Source organism: Danio rerio, chromosome 13 (genome assembly GCF_049306965.1).
Source record: "Danio rerio strain Tuebingen ecotype United States chromosome 13, GRCz12tu, whole genome shotgun sequence".
In the NCBI taxonomy this organism is placed as follows: Eukaryota; Metazoa; Chordata; class Actinopteri; order Cypriniformes; family Danionidae; genus Danio; species Danio rerio.
In genome coordinates, this window is record NC_133188.1 from 3967501 (window position 1) to 3988954 (window position 21454).

The 21454-nt window shown below is 35.8% G+C and overlaps 1 protein-coding gene across 6 annotated transcripts in view; it reads right to left on the reverse strand.

The window, feature by feature from the left end:
* tjap1 (tight junction associated protein 1 (peripheral)) overlaps positions 1–21454 on the reverse strand; it is a 155632-nt gene that overhangs the window by 55199 nt on the left and 78979 nt on the right. For all 6 annotated transcript variants that reach the window (NM_001365539.1, XM_068212900.1, XM_068212899.2 and 3 more), the window contains exons 5-6: positions 20731–20759; positions 2813–2974 (exon numbers count right to left, since the gene is read on the reverse strand). In NM_001365539.1, the coding sequence (NP_001352468.1) occupies positions 2813–2974; positions 20731–20759 (191 nt within the window). The remainder of the gene's footprint in view (positions 1–2812; positions 2975–20730; positions 20760–21454) is intronic.

Sequence of the window (21454 nt, forward strand, 5' to 3'; positions counted from 1 at the left end):
CTGACCTGTGAACTTAGGGAAGATTGAAAAAAACCCAGACCTCAACGAGACACATCATTTGTCAGTTCTTAGCGTGGAGCTACAGCTAAAGTCAAAATTATTAGCTCTTCTGTGATTTTTTTCTTTTTTCTTTTTTTAAATATTTCCCAAATGATGTTTAACAAGACATTTTTCCAGGTTTTCCAGGACTTTAATTTCTAAAAGCCAAATTCAGGCACTTTAAGCACCTTGTGCGAGCCCTGTCGAATGCACAAAACATGATATTATTATATTCTCTCTCTATATATATATTCTCTCTCTATATAGATATATTTATAAAATAGTTATATTCTATAAACTTGTCACTGAGAAATGGATTAAAATAATTTCTGTATACTCTTTTATACTGAACACTGTACAAGTGTCCAAGAAAGAAAACAAACAAACAAAAACTATTATGAATAAAATATGAGCTAAAATAAACTGAGGCTGTCAAGAGAGTAATTAGCAGCCAATTATCAGCTTCACAGATTTTCTTTTGAAATGAAAGGCCATTTAAAGTGTTTATCTAATGTGTGAAGGTGACACTAATAAGACATGTACTTGTAAACAGGTAAATTCACGCAATAGTGATCTTGCGCTCGTTTCACACTTCTTCCCAACTGCAGAAACACCTTTGCTTGTTTTCATCTAATCAAATGTCTCATCTTATTAAACCATTATTACTCCAAATTACATACGAGACTCTGCTTTATTCAGAGCCTGTTCAAAACGAGTCTACTTTTACCGAGGATTAACGGTTGCTGCTTTAAAAGCTGTGATTCAGTAATTACAAGTTTTCTATTTGTAATTTGTACACACAAATGCTGCAAAATTCTCCCTGAGTTGGTGTGTCCTTTCAGTGCTCCGGTTTCCTCCACTGTCCATGCACTGTAGGTAAATTGGATGAACTACATTGACAGTAGTGTGAGTTTGCGAGTGTGTATGGGTGTTTTCCACAACTGGAATGTGGATGGAAGAGCATCCACTGCGTAAAAAATATCCTGGAATAGTTGGTGGTTCATTCTGCGGTGGCAACCCCTGATAAATAAGGGATCAAGCCGAAGGAAAATGAATGAATAAATTAATGAATGATGTGTGGTTCACACAAGATCTTGTGACTTTATTCCTTAATAACTGTGATTGGCTAGCTTCTATTACGGTTTTTCTATTTGACATGTACTGTAGCAGTTGACGTGAATAGTTATGATCATTGTTGTGGGCAACACATTAAAAGTAATACAAGGTATGTAAAGTACTTTAAGGTACTACGTAAATACAAGGAACTTTTCTAAGAAACAAGTAATGCATTACTTAAGTACTAATATTTGAGTTACTTCTTAAAAAATGTCCAGTAAGTTATTTTGTAGTTTAATTGATTAGCTTTTAAAAAATAAATAGCTCTATTAAAATCAGAGGTGGGTGGAGTATCCAAAATCCTTACTCATGTAAAAAGGAGATGGTCTCAATGAGCGGTGATTTTACTTCACTAATAAAACAAAAAGTACAAAAGTAGCAAACGCATTGCTTTAACCTGTAGGTGAAGGTGTAGTTCATAAAGTGCATACATATAAAAACTCTAAATATTTTATAGAGTTTATAGCTTATAAAGTTTGTAAAAAATAATGTTCTATTTAAAAAAAGTATTAAAAAAAACTTGCTGGTTCTGATAGGCTTGATCTCTCAGCAAAGGTAAAGAAATGTAACGCAAAAATAATGTAACGCATTACCATAAAATTTAACACAACTAGTTTCTTTTTTGGGGAGTAACTCAATATCGTAATGCATTACTTTCAAAAGTAACCTTCCCCAAAAGTAACTAGTTACTTTGAGTAGTGACTAAACATTGTAATGCAATACTTTCACAAGTAACTACTACAAAATGAACTAGTTGCTTTTTTGAGAAGTAACTCCGTATTGTAATGCATTACTTTCAAAAGTAACCTTCCCCAAAAGCAACTAGTTACTTTCGGTAGTAACTAAATATTGTAATGCATTACTTTCAAAAGAAATTTCCCCAAAATCAACTAGTTACTTTTTTGAGATGTAACTTAACATTGTAATGCATTACTTTTTCAAAAGTAACTTTCCACTAAAGCAACTAGTTACTTTTTGTGGAGTAACTCAATATTTTAATGCATTTCTTTCAAAAGTAACTTTCCCCAAAATCAATTAGTTACCTTTTTGGGTAGTAACTCGATATTGAAATGAATTACTTTCAAAAGTAACTTTTCCCAAAAGTAACCAGTTACTTTTTTTGGGGAGTACCTCTATATTTTAATGGGTTACTTTCAAAAGTAATTTTTCCCAAAAGCAACTAGTTACTTTTTGGGGAGTAACTCCATATTTTAATGGATTACTTCAAAAGCAACTTTCCCCAAAAGTAACTATTTTTTATTTTTTGGGAGAGTAACTCGATATTGTAATGGATTACTTTCAAAAGTAACCTTCCCCAAAATCAACTAGTTACTTTTTTGAGATGTAACTAAACATTGTAATGCATTACCTTCAAAAGTAACTTTCCACTAAAGCAATTAGTTCCTTTTTTGGGGAGTAACTGAGTATTGTAAAGCATTACTTTTAAAAGTAACTTTCCACAACACTGGTTATGACACACCTTCAGACTTTTCAAGAACACAGTATGATCATTTGTTACAAGTATTTAAATAACCACAGAAGCACCTGGGTTAAAGCAAAACCATTTTTAACATCTAGTGCACAACTGCTAATGTTTGCCTGTGTGTGTGTGTGTGTGTGTGTGTGTGTGTGTGTGTGTGTGTGTGTTTTGACTAACCTTCTAAACTTGTCTCTCATTTTCTCCAGGTCGTCTCTAGTTCGACCAAGCTCCGCCTGCATGTAATGTCGACTGGTTTCGAACTCCGTCTCCATGGCCTCCATCTTATGTGTGGTCTGGGACAGTCGGCGCCGGAGGTCTTCATTTTGCTGCTGCAGGATTCTGCAAAAATAAGAGAGCAAAGAACAGATTGAATGAGAAACAGATAAATAGAGTTAGATAGAGTTCACAGCATTGTAGCACTTAAGGTCACCATCCTCATCAAATTCCCTTTCAAATAAAGTCAGTTCATTTGGCAGCTCGCCCAAGACCAAAGCTAAGACATAGAAATGAATCTCGAAATCTTGAAAAACTGCTGGCTGGGCTCGCAATTAAATGACAATTCAAAAAAGTAAAAGAAACGGTGATTTATGATTTCCGGAGAGTCAAACAGTTATCAGGTACTGAAATGTTAAATAACACTGTATAGTCTTCCTTGTAATTGAGTAAAATGTTTCTTCTTTAAAATTACAAATCTACTTTAATTTAAAATTACTTTTTTGCGAGTAACTTGATATTATAATGGATTACTTTCAAAAGTAACTTTCCCCAGAAGCAACTAGTTACTTTTTGCAAAGTAACTCAATATCGTAATGCATTACTTTCAAATGTAACTTTGCCCAAAAGCAACTAGTTAGTTTTTGAGGAGTAGCTCGATATTTTAATGGATTACTTTCAAAAGTAACTTTGCCCAAAAGCAACTAGTTACTTTTTAGGAAGTAACTCGATATTGTAATACATTACTTTTAAAAGAACTTTCCCCAAAAGCAACTACAGTAGTTACATTTTTGGGGAGTAACTCGATATAGTAAAGCATTACTTTTCAAAAGTAACTTTCCACAAAAGCAACTAGTTACATTTTTGGGGAGTAACTCAATATCGTAATGCATTACTTTTCAAAAGTAACTTTCCACAAAAGCAACTAGTTACTTTTTTGGGGAGTAACATGATATTGTAATGCATTACTTTCAAAAGTAACTTTCCGCAATAGCAACTAGTTACTTTTTGGGGAGTAACTCAATATTGTAATGCATTACTTTCAAAAGTAACTTTCCCTAAAAGGAACTAGTTAGTTTTTGGGGAGTAACTCCGTCTTTTAATGGATTACTTTCAAAAGTAACTTTGCCCAAAAGCAACTAGTTATTTTTTAGGAAGTAACTCGATATTGTAATATATTACTTTCAAAAGTAACTTTCCCCAAACGCAACTACAGTAGTTACATTTTTGGAGAGTAACTCGATTTTGTAATGCATTACTTTTAAAAGTTACTTTCCCCAAAAGCAATTAGTTACTTTTTTGAGGAGTAACTCGATATCATAATGCATTACTTTTTAAAAATAACTTTCCACAAAAGCAACTAGTTACTTTTTTGGGGAGTAACATGATATTGTAATGCATTACTTTCAAAAGTAACTTTCCGCAATAGCAACTAGTTACTTTTTTGGGAGTAACTCAATATTGTAATGCATTACTTTCAAAAGTAACTTTCCCTAAAAGCAACTAGTTAGTTTTTGGGGAGTAACTTCGTCTTTTAATAGATTACTTTCAAAAGTAACTTTCCCCAAAAGCAACTAGTTATTTTTTAGGAAGTAACTCGATATTGTAATACATTACTTTCAAAAGTAACTTTCCCCAAACGCAACTACAGTAGTTACATTTTTGGAGAGTAACTCGATATTGTAATGCATTACTTTCAAAAGTAACTTTCCCCAAAAGCAATTAGTTACTTTTTTGAGGAGTAACTCGATATCATAATGCATTACTTTTTAAAAATAACTTTCTGCAAAAGCAACTAGTTACTTTTTTGGGTACTAACACGATATTGTAATGCATTACTTTCAAAAGTAACTTTCCCCAAAAGCAACTAGTTACTTTTTGGGGACTTATTCAATATCATATTACATTCCTTTTAAAAAGTAACTTTTCCTAAAAGAAACTAGTTACTTTTTGGGGAGTAACTCAATATCGTAATACATTACTTTCAAAAGTAACTTTCCCCAAAAGCAACTAGTTACTTTTTTGAGGAGTAATTCGATATTGTAATCCATAATTTTAAAAGTAACTTTGTTAATTATAGTTACTATATAGTCTTTATTGTATTACTAGAGTAAAGTTACAAATGTTGTAAATTTTGTGCCCAAATGCTTTAAACTCTCCTAAAATGCTTTAATTAAAAGATAAAGATTCACTCTGTTGTGGTTGTACTTTGCAATAACTCCACAAATCTCAAGTATCCTCAAGTGTTGTGCTGATCAACTTTAATCCTACAACATTGCATATGCTACGTTGTGACTTTTGCAGATACACACATTCCAATATTGATGCTGAAACGATATATTGTGCAGCCGTAGTTTATAGTTTGCTCCAGCTATGTGTGCGCAATGATTGGCACGACACTAAAATCCTTTACAGCTGTTTCCATAGTAACCAGAAAACGTGGTTATAAATACTGGAAGAACAGAGACAAAAACTGAGCACACACTGCAGGACGACACTGAAAGGACACGATAGGTAAAGGGATGTGCCGTGATGTTCTTTTTTCTTCATCTTGCCTCGAAAAGCATTTCTGATGTGCATTTGTGCAAGCTCACATTTCCTCTGTATACATATAGTATTCCTCTAATAGACCGTTCTGTCATGTCTGGTGTCATTTTACAGCTCATATTGCAAACAGAAATGTAATGAACTCCACAAAGATGTTTATGAAACGACTGTCGTTTAAATATGGCTGTTGTGTCTGTCACATCATAAACATCTCATATATGTTTAGGTATGGAGAAATATAAAGTGCGCTGATGTTTTGCTCCAGATTTGACATCAAATATGGGGAAAAATGTGTCATTAGCCTCATGCATTTTTCATATGAGTGAATTTAACTCACTTGACAGTGTTTTGTGGACAAACCGATTCATATTTTTTCATAATTTGGTGTATATATATATATATATATATATATATATATATATATATATATATATATATATATATATATATATATATATATATATATATATATATAGGCGAATCTCCCATTCCAACTCATTCCAAAGGTGCTCTATTGGATTGAGGATCTGGTGACTGTGGAGGCCATTTGAGTACAGTGAACTCATTGTCATGTTAAAGAAACCAGTCTGAGATGATTCACGCTTTATGACATGGTGGGTTATCCTGCTTGAAAAAGCTATCAGTAGATGGGTACACTGTGGTCATAAGGGATGGACATGGTCAGCAACAATACTCAGGTAGGCTGTGGCGTTGTCAATTGGTACTAATGAGCCCAAAGTGTGCCAAGAAAATATCCCAACACCATTACAACACACAGTTGGACAGGTGTACCTTATAACGGCTGGTGAGTGTATATATATATATATATATATATATATATATATATATATATATATATATATATATACTGTTTAAGGAATAATTTTCAAAGTTGTAATCTAATTTTATATGTAGTTAAAGTCAAAATTATTAGCCCTCTTGAAAAATTTGTATTATTTTAAAAATATTTCCCAAGTGTTTAATTTGCTGTTTCTTACTGTAAATGTCGTCAGTGGTTAGAAATTCCATTCAGTAAACAAAAAATAAGTGTTACATTTGGGATGACCCAAAAGTCATACACTATAACTTTTAAGTGTACAGTGTGTAAGTGTATAGTATGTCTTGTGGGACGCAACTCAATAAAAAAAAAAATACAACAACTCAAAACCAAGATGACGTCCAGTACCCATAATCCCTGACAGAGTCTATTACAGGACTACAGGTGTATCTTAGCTACTTTCACATTCTACAGCCAATGTACAGCAGAAGGTGTCAAACATTCGACCCAGAAAAGACTCAGAAAGCTGCCAATTACTCCAACCACTAGCACATCCACAACACAATGCACTCTTTTCACAACACTGTTACGATGCATTTATTGGAACGGTCATCAGCATCTTAAATCATAATCTTAGCATCTTAAGCTTTTAATATTTAGATTTTTTTTTTTAAACTTACGTTTATCCATGCACCGGTCACTTTATTAGGTACATCTTACTAATAGGTAGGCTGTGGCGCTGACACGATGCTTAATTGGTACAAAAGTGTGCCAAGAAAATATCCCCCACACCATTACACCACTACCACCAGCCTGAACCGTTAATACAAGGCAGAATGGATCCATGCTATCATGTTGTTGACGCCAAATTCTGACCCTACACCCGAATGTGACAGCAGAAATTGAGACTCATCAGACCAGGCAACGTTTCTCCAATCTTCTATTGTCCAGTTTTGGTGAGCCTGTGTGAATTGTAGCCTCAATTTCCTGTTCTTAGCTGACAGGAGCGGCACCCGATATGGTCTTCTGCTGCTGTAGCCCACCCGCCTCAAGGCTGGACATGTTGTGTGTTCAGAGATGCTCTTCTGCAGACCTCGGTTGTAACGAGTGCTTATTTGAGTAACTGTTGTCTTTCTATCAGCTGGAACCAGTCTGGCCATTCTCCTTTGACCTCCGGCATCAACAAGGCATTGTGCCCACAAAACTGCCGCTCACTGGATATTTCCTCTATTTCAGACCATTCTCTGTAAACCCTAGAGATGGTTGTGCGTAAAAATCCCAGTAGATCAGCAGTTTCTGAAATACTCAGACCAGCCCGTCTGTCACCAACAACCATGCCACGTTCAAAGTCACCTAAATCACCTTTCTTCCCCATTCTGATGCTCGATTTGAACTGCAGCAGATCGTCTTGACCTTTTCTACATGCCTAAATGCATTGAGGTGCTGCCATGTGATTGGCTGAGTAGAAATTTGCGTTAACCAGCAGTCGGACAGGTGTACCTAGTAAAGTGGCCGGCGAGTGTGTGTATTTATTATGCATCAAATTTGCATAATGCAACTTGCTTATGCAAGGTGTTTCTAATGCAGCGTCTATGGAGGCAGGACATTAAATTTGATGTTGTTCTCTCTTCTGGCTGCCTCTAGTCTCACACTATTTTTTTCCTTTTTCTGAAAGCCTTAATAACACCAAGTAGTTTTCTTTTACTTATTTTAGCAAATACGGTTGTAAAAAGATGATTTGTTGTACTCTTCCATTTTCTGCGCTCTAAGTTTACCCAAATATGACGACTTTCACTGCTGAAAAACCCTGCAAAGTTAGGAAAAAGTCCATGAAAGTGTTGAAATGAGGCTCGAGGAGCATGCTTTATAATGCACAGAAGACTGCACATGCGTTAAAACGCTGAGCAATCTTCAGCCTGATGATTAAAAGGCTCTCTGCAGTACAACATTAGGTTAAATGTTGCGCCTACTGAGATCGAGTTAAGTGTTAGTCATTGCAGGTGTGTGAATGTGTGATTAGGAGGCGGTGTGTGTGTGTGTGTGTGTGAGAGAGAGAGAGAGCAGCTGGCTCTGTGCGGGCAGCTGCAGTGCTGCTGAACACATCTGCTGTATACCATCTAGGGCAGCATGATAATGAAAAAAATCTTGAAAAAAATAAGACTTTCTCTAGAGGAAAAAATATTGTCAGACACACTGTGAAAATTCCCTTGCTCTGTTAAACATCATTTGGGAAATAAATAAAAAATAATAATAAAAAAAATTCAAAGGGAGCGAATAATTCTGACTTCAACGGTATACAGAAGTTGTTTTTGGAACTGTATTTGCACTGGGTCACTCCAAAATAGGTGATACACAAGACATTCACATGAATGAATGCTATGAAAACTAAAAGGTGTTGTACAGTTGGCAGATCACATCCATTATTTGGTATGAATGCGTTCATATCAGAAGTCAACCGCACCAAAGTTTGCACGGACTGTACCTCAGACCACCCGAGTTCAGTGTTCACACTAGCTAAATGTACAGAACTTTGGGTCCCACTTTATATTAAGTGGCCTTAACTTATATGTACTTACACAGGAATTAATAGTTTGTTACAATGTACTTATTGTGTAAATACATGCATTTACTGTGTACTTATGCTTGATTAAATACCTGTATGTAATTACATCTGTATTTAACTTATGTAATTACATTTGTAAATACACTGCTGACCATTCCCTACACCTTAACCCACCTTTAAACCTACCCATACCACAAAACCTGTCCATAACCCAACCCCTATGCCAACTCAAAAGCACCAAGTGTTCTCAAATACATTATGAACACAGTAAGTACATTGTATTTATTTTTGATGCAACTACATAGTAGCTAAGGACACTTAATATAAAGTGGGACCGAACTTTGACATCAAACGAACTCAGGTGTGGACCAACAGTGCTAGTGTCAAAGCACGCTAATGCAGAGTTCAGACTGCATGATTTTAGCCCCGATTTTGAGTCACAGACAGGTTTGGAGGAACCGCAGAGAAATGCCTGAAATCACGGGCAAATCGGTGCTCGTTCATGTGAGTAACAATCACACAGTGTGAACTATCAAAGACGCAAGCTGAGAGAGTCGCAGACGAGTTGCAGATGCCCGTGAGATATTTGATATGCTAAATGTCTGGAGCTGTCTGTGATTCAAAATCATGCCGTGTGAAATTGACGATTACCTACAGCCAATGAGAGAGCAGCATCCACTTGTAGCGGGAGGTTGGGGGAGAAGTTAAAAGGGCTTCTTTTCGGTCCATTTGGACCCAAGAAATGGAGGAAAACTAGTGTAAATTAGTCAGGAGCACACGTGTCTGTTTGACATGTTATCTGAGCAATATCACAACCGGGTCGAAAAAAAAATGTTGGAGAAATCGCTAATTCTCTTTAAAAGCCAGATGAGCAAAATAAGTACATTTTCTACCCCAGTAAAGGCTTCATTCTCATTATGTAGTTATTAACAAGACATGAACAAGACAAACCCTCTAAATCCATCAGACCTCTTTTTTGTAAATGTGTATTTCCTATCAGGCTCCACTGGTTAGGTTCAGAAGTTGCTTTTTATTTGTAATGATAAGGTTATTACCTGGTAAATAAAAAAAGTGTCACTTTAGACAATTCTTTGGTTTTAAGCTAGGTAAATTTTCTTTTCCGTCAAAACCAGCAAAATCCACGTCTACCTTTTATGCAAAAACCTCTAAATGCACATATTGAGACAAGACAGTGAAATTAGCTGAAAATCTCTAAAGATGCAATTAGAAATTATTTTACCAAACATTAAACGCCTACAATTAAAAATATATAAATCTGTCAAGTAAGTGGCGGTTCGTTCCTCTGTGGTAAACCAGGGACAAAGCAAAAGGAAAATGAATGAATGAAATCTGTCAAGTGTATTAATCAATAACATTAAAACTGATATTAATTAAATCTGAACAATCTGTTGTGATTTCTGATATTTTGGGATTTAGATGTAAGTAGAGCAATGTAAACACTGTAAACTAAGCTTGGTGGTTTCAAATAATGTAGTGTGAAACATCAATATCTGTGCATTGTCCATTAATATAAAGTAGAGGTATTATGAAGTAATATAAGTAACGTACCGTTTTATACATTATATTTATCTTTTTAAAAATAACTTAAATTAGCAAATAGAACACAAGGTAGGCCTACTGGGCAAAAAGGGGATGCCTCTCAGGCCACTGTCATTCACTCATTCTCATCATACTTAAGGTCTTGTTCTCTTGTTTATCCTCGTAGCATCCACGTGGGATGAAAGATCAGCATCTTAACTCTGTCTTTCGTGAAACGCAGTAGCCATTTAATGTAGAGTAAATCAGAATCATTCAAAGTAGCGCCCCTGCGCAAACAAACGCTATGAATGCATGTTACACTTCCGACTGTACAGTGTGTTTTCTTCTTCAGTGTGCATTTCTCTTAGAATGCACAGAGTTTTGAGGTAAGGGACGTTTTCATTTGCCATTCACTGACAGTCGGACAGGCTCATCCAGGTTATCAAACTCCGTCTTTTAAAATCAAAATCGGAAGCGGAATAAATCCATTGAATTGAGGTCTCCTTATATAAGCCGGCGTATTAGCGCGCTGCGACATTGAAAACATATGATTTAATTCTTGCCTTCTGATTGGTTCTCGGTATATAGCAGCTTTTCCCGTCAAAGGCAAGTGGCGTTTAGAGGCTTTTGCCAACAAACTGTTATTTCTGAATGTGCTAAAGCAAATCTATTTGTTAATGGTGTACTACATACCTAAAGCACTCACTCAATGCCATTATCTCATTTTTAAAGTGGCGTTTAGCAGCATTTGCATCTGAACTCTTCATATACTATGTGAACTCGTTTTGTTTCCATGTCACTTCTTGCGTGTGTTTGGATGTGAGACGTAGTTTGTGGACCGAGACAAAGTTGTCGGCGATTCTTCCTATTGCAAAGTCATCCAGTGTGAAAACCCCTGTCGCTGATGCATCTTGAAGTGTAAACACAGCAGCGACAGAACGCTATCCTAGCTAGTCAAGCAGTGTGAAAACAACTGTGACATGACTACTTTGAAAATCGTGAAATCTCAGACACGTGCAATGGATTACGGTGATCACTCGATGCAGAAAGACAAATCAGCCTTAAGAAAGGCACTGATACCACAAGAAGTAACATCTGATGAAATGTTTATATTTCCAAAAAGAAAAAAGCGGTAGCAAAATGTAAAAAGAAGACCAGTTATGCAAGCCTTCATCACGGTGTCATCAGACAGACCTGTGGGACTCAAACTCCACACAAAAATGAGGGTTTCGAAAATGCTCAAAGACTTCAAATCTCTCACTGATAGGCTCCCGAGAATGCTCAAGAATAAGCAACGTCCCTTTCCAGCCTCTTCCACAATTCGCATAACACAGGAAACATTAGGAAACACACACGTTCAGGCCGATACTCACACACCTGTCAACGTGAGGCAGCTGAAAGCAACGGCAACGCAGAGAAAACATGAACATCAATGATTCATGCTATAGACCTAGATGGGTTTTTCAGCTATAAATACACCAACGTAACTCTTTTTAGTGGCAAATTGCCGGTTCGCGGGCATGTTTAGAGCACAAATGGAGCACAAGAACAAAGTAGCGAATGTAAAAAGCACAAAGACAAGCGAGCGTGTGCTTTTAGGAGACGTGCAGCTCATTCCCCAAAGAAGAACACGGGAAAATGACTGCTTTAAATTTTCCTTATTCACTATTATATAAAAGATGCTGAATTGAACGTGTGAGGCCCGCTCACGCACTCATTATGGGGTTTTGTGCACAAACCCTAACATCTGTTTGGAAATCCCCCACTTTATTTAATAGAGGAGGATCGTCACGTTCAGCTTTGGGTGTGAAAAACAGATTCCTGCAATTGGCTTTCACACTTTGTTGAATGTGCATATGTTGCTTTCAGGCATGAAAAGCAGCTTTGTCTGCTTCAAGGTTAGAAGAGAAATTCTCAACCATGAGCCAAAAAAAAACCCTCACAAATCTTGCAAATTAAATTAGTGAGGAAGATTGTGTACAGTATTGACAGAGACTAGCTGAAAATTACAAGGCTCATTGTCAATATGAAATATACTTATACTTATACTTATATACATATATATATTCATGTCACATAAGAAGCATTGAATAGATATGCTATCTCTTTTTACGTACACAGACATGTTTTTACCAAAGATGCATTAAATCTATTTATATTTATATATGAAGAGTTTAGATGCAAAAACCTCTAATTGCCATTTAGTTTTTTCATCTAAAATGAAATGTACTTTTATAGTGACGAAAAGGTTCTTTTCATTGCCTTAAAGTGAAATAACTGAACATAAACATAGGAGGCTGTATGTGGGTAGAGTAATACACATAGGGTGAAGAGGCTGTACGGGTGCTGATATTACTCAAATATCTCAGGCTATCAGCCAATCAGAATCGAGAACCAGAGAGAACTGTTGTTCAAATATATATATATATATATAGAGAGAGAGAGAGAGAGAGAGAGAGAGAGAGAGAGAGAGAAAGAGGAAAGAGAAAGAGAGAGAGAGAGAGAGAATGAATCACGAAAAATGAATCATAGTAAATATACTGATTATTATTGTTTTTATTACTGTTTTATCCTAAAATGTTGATTGTTAAATGTACAGTTTATTCTGATCTATTTTTGTATTGATTTGTATGAATAATATGATATGTTGAATAATAATATAATATATTGAATATTAATGTGATATATTGAATAATATGATGTATTGTTGATATTTTATTTAATTATTATATATAAATATCATCTTTTTTTAGTACTACTATTTACTGTGTGTACTGTCTTTATATATATATATATATATATATATATATATATATATATATATATATATATATATATATATGTATATATATATATATATATATATATATATATATATATATATATATATATATATATATATATATATATATATATATATATATATATATATATATATATATGTTTGTTACTTTTTATGTAAACTTTATAACTGCTTTGGCGATAGATTTGTAGCATTTGTCTTTCCAATAATGCAAATATTGAATTACATTGAGAGAGAGAGAGAGTGAGAGAGAGTGAGAGAGAGTGAGAGAGAGAGAAAGAGAGAGATGTAGACAGACAGACAGACAGACAGACAGACAGACAGACAGACAGACAGACAGACAGACAGATAGACAGATAGATAGATAGATAGATAGATAGATAGATAGATAGATAGATAGATAGATAGATAGATAGATAGATAGATAGATAGATAGATAGATAGATAGATAGATAGATAGATAGATAGATCAACAAAAAGAGGATTTTGCAGGGTCGCAAAAAGAAACGTCATTTTGTTGATTTTGCGTTAGATTTAGTGATCGCAAAATCGTGAAAAACTAGGAGGTCTGTTCAATTGTATTCAACAGAAAAAAAAGAAACTGGTTTGGAACAAGTAAAGGATGAGTAAATGATGGCATCATTTTCATTTATGGGTGAACTATCCCTTTAAGCTGGTGGTATGTAGTGTGAACTGTGAAGAGATCATAATCCATCTCATGTGTCTGAGGAAATTAAAACACACTCACAATGCTTTTTCGTGTGAGATTTACAACTATAGCCAACATGTATTCGAGATTTCCAGCCCGAGGGATGTGAAAACGCATGATGGAGAAAGCCATCGTCAGACTCCAGCCAGCGTTCAGCTCTCTCCACCCATCAAACAGACAACTAGGCCAATCAATAGATGTGCCTGCTGACTGCCCGTGTCCGGCACGCTTCCGCCTGGCGTCACATGAAGCCAACACTTAGTCAGACTCCGCTCTGTTAGCTTCCTGTCAGCCCTACATGGGAGCTATCCAGGAAAGGTCGCCATGGTCTAATTGACCAATTTTTACACTTTACCTTTGCCGTTAGACAGTTTACTGTGTGAAGCTCCTGTTTGAAGTCATAAGATTGATTTTATTGCGCCAAAACTCTTTTTTGACTAACAGTTGAAGTCAAAATTATTAGCCCACCTGAATTATTAGTCCACTGTCTAATTTTTTCCACTATTTCTGTTGAACGGAAAGATTTTTTAACTCATGACTAATAACTTATTTCTTTCGTCTTTGCCAAGATGATAGTACATAATATTTGATTAGATATTTCTGAAGATACTAGCATTCAGCTTAAAGTGATATTTAAATGCTTAACTGGGTTAATTAGGCAAGTCAACAGTGGTTTATTCTGTAGACAATTGGAAAAAAATTGCTTAATGGGGCTGAAAATATGAACTTAAAAAAAAAAAAAAAAAAAAAAATATATATATATATATATATATATATATATATATATATATATATATATATATATATATATATATATATATATATATATATATAATTTTTTTTTACTTAAAAATAATTTTATTCTAGCCAAAATAAAACTAATAAGACTTTCAATAGAAGAAAAAAACATTATAGGAATTACTGTAAAAAAAAATCCTTGCTCTGATAAAAGTAATTTGGGGAATATGAATTAAATTTCCAAGGAGGGCTAATACAAAATTAGGTGACTGAAACTGTGTCTTAAATGTTGCAGTTACATAAAATAAAAAGCATATGAATGATTTTACAAATTAAATAAATATAAAAATTGTATTTCATAAATATATACATAGAACAACCCCCAGATAACAAATGATATCGCAAGCTTCTGATTGAAGCGGTGCCTTCGTCAAATGTCAAAAACATCCAAAACGATCAATTCACACAGTGTCATTCGCTCGAATTGCATCATTCGCACCACCTGATTTAAACTTTCGTCTGGGTCCACGGCAGGAGCCTCCATTGATTGCATGCTCACAGCCAAGAGCTGTGAAGGTTTTTATACTTGTACATTGGCAAGCGCGTCGTACAATTATTTGTAACAACAGGGGGCGACACTGAGAAACTGTCATAATGAAACAGTGGTGAAGTCGTCAGTGAGTTGCTAAATGAATACATTTTAATTATATATAAAATAAACAGGTTCTGGATAATATTAAAAGACTCTTGTGAAAATGTTTGCTTTTAATACTCGTTTAAATGTGTAAAGGCTACGTTTTATAAATCCAAGCTAAGCGTACTTAATATTAAAACTTTTATACAATAAAAGTTACAAATAATTTACTTAAAAAGCATTGGGCAAACTGTGCACAAAATATATGCAGTGTTTTCCCTCAAAGCTTCATGGGAAACCTAAAGGACTTCACATCAGGTAGTTTTGGATTTCTTAGGGTGTTGCACATGCAAATTCCCAAGTTTGCCTCCAAGTAGTTCATCTTTAAATGTGGAGCCGTGGACAAAGTTACAAAAAACAAGTTGTGTGCTCCGCCAGCCAAAATCATGTCATGCTCACCTAAAGTGAACCTCCGCCAACACCGCGATAACTTACATTCGTCATGCAACTCACATGCGAACTCAAGCAAACTAGCATACTCGGAGTATAAACCAGGCTCATTCATGCAAACCACGCATTGCACCTTTAAATAAACTTAATAAACAGTAAATCACTCGCACCTAACGCTTCATCTGCGACCAATGTGAACAAACCATAAATCTCTACTATATTTTTTCGCAATCAAACAAACACTGCACCAAAAAAAAAAACTAACTAAAATAATTCAGGTAACCAACTAGTCCATTTTGAGAATAAAAAATAGTTTTAAGAATCTTTACAGTAATCTCACTGGCACAATCTTTATGCAGAAGTGTGGCAATCTCACTTAAAGGTCCCGTGAAGTGCTTTGAAATGTGAATTTTTTTTCATTCGATGTTTGAAGTAATCTCAACTGAAAAAAGAAAAGAAAAAGATGTGGGACATAGTAGCTCCTTCCCTTTTAAAAAATATGAAAAAAAAATATTTTGATAAAATAGACTAACTGCGATTTACTAAATTTACTGTTTATTTAGGTTGATTCCACGAGCTGGATTCACTGGTCAAACGTTGCACACTGAGGACATTTGCTAGATACAAGGGGGTGTTGACTGAAACTAACATCTAATTTTTTTTAAAATTTCATGGGACTTTAAATATAAAGTAATTGTCTTAAAAACAAAGAATGATAAAAACGTACGTAATATGGAAGCTATGCAAGCCAGGCTAGCAAATTTAAGTATAAAAATAAAAGCACCTCAGGAATCCTGTGGTAGGTTCACCATCTTTGTGTTGCCTTGTTTTAAATTTCTTGCGAAAAATAGTTTTAATAAAATAGACAAACTGCGATTTCCTATATTCACTGTTCAATTAGATTGATTAAACGAGTTGGATTCACTGGTCAATCATTGCACGTTAAGGACATCTGCTAGATACAAGGGGGTAATGACTAAAAATAACAGCCAATTTATTTTATTTTTTAATTTCACGGGACCTTTAAAAATAAAAATATATATTTCTAGCCAGTGTTTCATCAGTGTTTCAACAGTACATATTTTGGATGTCTCCCTTATCTGACCTATTAACTTCAGGTTTTGGAGTCTCTTCTTATGTTCTGATGAGTTGATTTAGGTGTATTTGATAAGGGAAAGGTTAAAAATGTGTACTGTTGGTGTGCCATTAGGAACAGGTTTGGGAAACACTTTTTAAAACTATAGCACAACTCAGGTGCTGAATTTTGAGCATTAGTTCCAGTGGGCCTTGAGCCCCTGTGCAGAAAGCAGAACCTCCTCACTGGCTAAGAGCCCCTGCTGGCTGGCGTTGAAGCCTAAAAGCCTACCAATCCCTCTGTGCCTGAAATGTAGGCAAGATGTCATTGATCAAAGAGGATTCGACCTAGTACCCCAGTGAGCACCTGAGGGGCAGCGGGGAGACGAGAGGACGTCTGATGTTAATAGAAGGTGGGAACTCTTTTATCACAAGACCTCACAGCCAGCAGCCTGTCATTCTGACATTCGCCCAAATACCCCGTAAACCCTAGAGTCAGCCCCCATCGCTCTGCAGTCTCTGGGATAATCAGCTGGGAATCCCTTAAACCTTCTCACCTGATTGGCTCTTGGCCAACCGTGCCATTCAACAGCAAGAGACAATGAATAATCAGCTTTAGGGTCAGCTTAGGTGACTAATGCTACCTAACACTTGAACTCTTCAATGCATGTCATGAATTATACAACGGGGTTTCTGCAGGTTTTCTGAGGCTAAATTTAAGACCTTTTCAATAACAACTAGAGTTTAGGGGCCCTAAAAATTAAACCCGACCCTACCTGAGAACCTTGTGTCAGGTCAACTATAATAATGACCCCGAGTCCGATTTAAACCTGACTATTTCTCAATACGTGGGACGTTATAACACCTTAACTACAATTTCAGAATTGTTTGAACTACAAAAATAAGTTTATTTAAATGAATGCTTAATGAATAATGCAACAAGGACAAAGCATGTAAACTACTGTACGTAGATTGTTTGGTTATTCAGAATGGATCAGAACAAATGAAAACATTGAATGCTGACTATCATCCTGTCTGCCATGGAAAGCCTGCTTCATGTGTCTGTTCATCGTGGAAGTCCATGATTTTTGCTATCACCTCATTCACACCACACATATATCAACAGTTTCTATAAAACCAACTCTTCGTGTGCTCCCTAGACCAGTGTTTCCTAACCCTGTACCTGGAGGCACATCAACAGTCCATATTTTGGATATCTCCTTTATCTGACCCACTTCTAATGTTCCGAGTTGATTCAGGTGTGTTTGATTAGGGAGAGGTTGAAAATCTGTACTGTTGGTGTGCCTTCAGGAACAGGATTGGGAAACACTGGCCTAGGAATGCAGGTAGTGGGAAATAAACGTCTCGCATACACACATGTATGCATACAGATAACGATCAATTATACATATACATATATATTTGATTTGATCAGTTTGGACATTGGCAAGGCCAGACAGAATCTGCAGACATTTTCTGCTATTTCTGCACAAAAATTGTGCATTTTCAAAATGTTTTTGGGAGTACAGTCTCTATAAACGCAAAACATTAAATAAAAAATAATCATTTTGAACTTTAAAGTTTGAAATGCAAATCCATTTAGATCTGCTTGTTTGGTAAACGAAGCAAGTTTCTCATATAACATATCATGCAAGACAGAAAAATCTTACTTTGCAAACTGTATAGTAAATAAATCATATAAACATTTGCATATTAGTTAACAAAATGACTGAAATTAACAATTATTTATGTAGATTCAATCATCCCAGCAGGCACACAATGTTATAAGATGTAAATATTAGGTTAGATTTACGTCATGATGTCAGGTTATAAAAATTCAACGTCTAGCCAGCATCTAAGGACAACATTATTTTGATATCCAATAATAACGTCAGATGATGTTGATATTTGGTTGATTTTAGGTTGTGTTGGACAGTGACCAAAATTCAACGTCCAGTCAACATCTTAAACCACAGGTGTCAAACTCAGTTCCGAAAGGGCCACAGCTCTGCACAGTTTAGTTCCAACCCTAATTAAACACACCTGATCAAACTAATTGAGTCCTTCAGGCTTGTTTGAAACCTACAGGTAGGTGTGTTGGAGCAGGGTTGGAACTAAACTGTGCAGGGCTTCGGCCCTCCGGGAATTTAGCTTGACACCCCTGTCTTAAACCAACGTCACATTGATGTCAAATACTGACATTTACTCATCAGATATGACAACCAAAATCTAACGTCTGATAGACGGCATAGTATTAACGCCCACACAACGTCAAGCTGTAACATCATTAGACGTTAATATTTGGTTGATTTTAGGTTGTGTTGGACAGTGACCAAAATTCAACGTCCAGTCAACATCTTAAACCAACGTCATATTGACGTCAAACACTGAGATTTATTCGTCAGATATGACAACCAAAATCTAACGTCTGATAGACGGCATATTATTAATGCCCACACAACGTCAAGCTGTAACATCATTAGATGTTAATATGTGGTTGATTTTAGGTTGTGTTGGACAGTGACCAAAATTCAACGTCCAGTCAACATCTTAAACCAACGTCATATTGACGTTAAATACTGAGATTTATTCGTCAGATATGACAACCAAAATCTAACGTCTGATAGACAGCATAGTATTAACGCCCACACAACGTCAAGCTGTAACATCATTAGACGTTAATATCTGGTTGATTTTAGGTTGTGTTGGACAGTGACCAAAATTCAACGTCCAGTCAACATCTTAAACCAACGTCATATTGACGTCAAATACTGAGATTTATTCGTCAGATATGACAACCAAAATCTAACGTCTGATAGACGGCATAGTATTAACGCCCACACAACGTCAAGCTGTAACATCATTAGACGTTAATATTTGGTTGATTTTAGGTTGTGTTGGACAGTGACCAAAATTCAACGTCCAGTCAACATCTTAAACCTACGTCATATTGACGTCAAATACTGAGATTTATTCGTCAGATATGACAACCAAAATCTAACGTCTGATAGACGGCATATTATTAATGCCCACACAACGTCAAGCTGTAACATCATTAGATGTTAATATTTGGTTGATTTTAGGTTGTGTTGGACAGTGACCAAAATTCAACGTCCAGTCAACATTTTAAACCAACGTCATATTGACGTCAAATACTGAGATTTATTCGTCAGATATGACAACCAAAATCTAACGTCTGATAGACGGCATAGTATTAACGCCCACACAACGTCAAGCTGTAACATCATTAGACGTTAATATTTGGTTGATTTTAGGTTGTGTTGGACAGTGACCAAAATTCAACGTCCAGTCAACATCTTAAACCAACGTCATATTGACGTCAAATACTGAGATTTATTCGTCAGATATGACAACCAAAATCTAACGTATTATAGATGGCACAGTGGTAACATCCACACAACGTCAAGCTGTAACATCATTAGACGTTAATATCTGGTTGATTTTAGGTTGGATGTTGACGTTGGATTGGAGTTGGGTTCTGACATCAACCAGATTTTTATTTCCAAACAAAATGCAACGTCCCCTTTACGTTGGGGTACATCTGACGTCATGTTGACGTCCTGTGATAGACTAAAAAACAATCTGCAGAATTTTTGGGCCTAGATATCAGTAGAATCTGCATGGCATGCACATTATAGGACTACAAATTATACATCTAAAATTTAATTATAAGATACAAGCACATCACTGAATCATATCGCTGAATAATAGCACTGAAGCACCAATTTAAATGATTGTCACTGCAGAAATGACGATTGTAGAAATATAAAATAAAACAAGAAAACAAATGTCCTTATAAAAATGAATGCCACAGCTCTGATTTAAAACCCTTTTAAGCGTTTATTCATGGAAAAACAATTTAGGATTTATTTAAAACTTTAAAACCATCAGAAACCCTGTACAAGGAAACAGGAACTAAATACTGAAACAAAAAATAAAACCCTGCTAAACAATGAATGAAATTGGAAACATTTTTGAAAACCTCAAATGAAAACGTCACAATGAAGAGAAAGAAAATAAACTCACTTGATCCTGTCGGCATCTGATAAGGACTCCTGTAAGAAAGAGCATGCATTTAGTATGTAAAAACTGAACATATGTTTACATAAACATTGTTGTGTATTAGAGGAATCACAATCTTGAATTTTACAACAAACGTCATATATTATTTAGTACTCAGACTGCTGTGCATTTGTCTTTTTTACCAATAGGCTATGTTATTTAATGTGTAATAATATAGCACATTTATTGTGTATGGCCGTACACCCAAAGAGCTTCACAATCATGAGGGGGTTCTCCACGCCACCACCAGAGTGTGCAGCATCCACATGGATAATGCAACGGCACCCAAAGGACAACGGTGCCAGTGCGCTCACCACACACCAGCTATAGTGGGAGTAAAGATACAATGATTAAGCCAATTCGGTGTATGGGGTGATTGGGAGGTCATGATAAGTAAAGGCTGATGGTGGGAGTTCGGCCAGGACACCAAGCTACACCCCTTCTCTTTACGAGTAGTACCATGGGGTTTTTAATGACCACATAGAGTCAGGACCTCGGTTTACCATCTCATCTGAAAGATGGTATTCACTGACAGTGTAGTGTCTCCTTCACTATACTGGGGCATTAGGACTCACACAGACCACACGTCGAGCGCCCACTGCTGGCCTCACTAATGCCAATTCCAACAGCAACCTAGTTTTCCCATGTGGTCTCCCATGCTCCTACTAACCAGGCTCAGCCCTGCTTA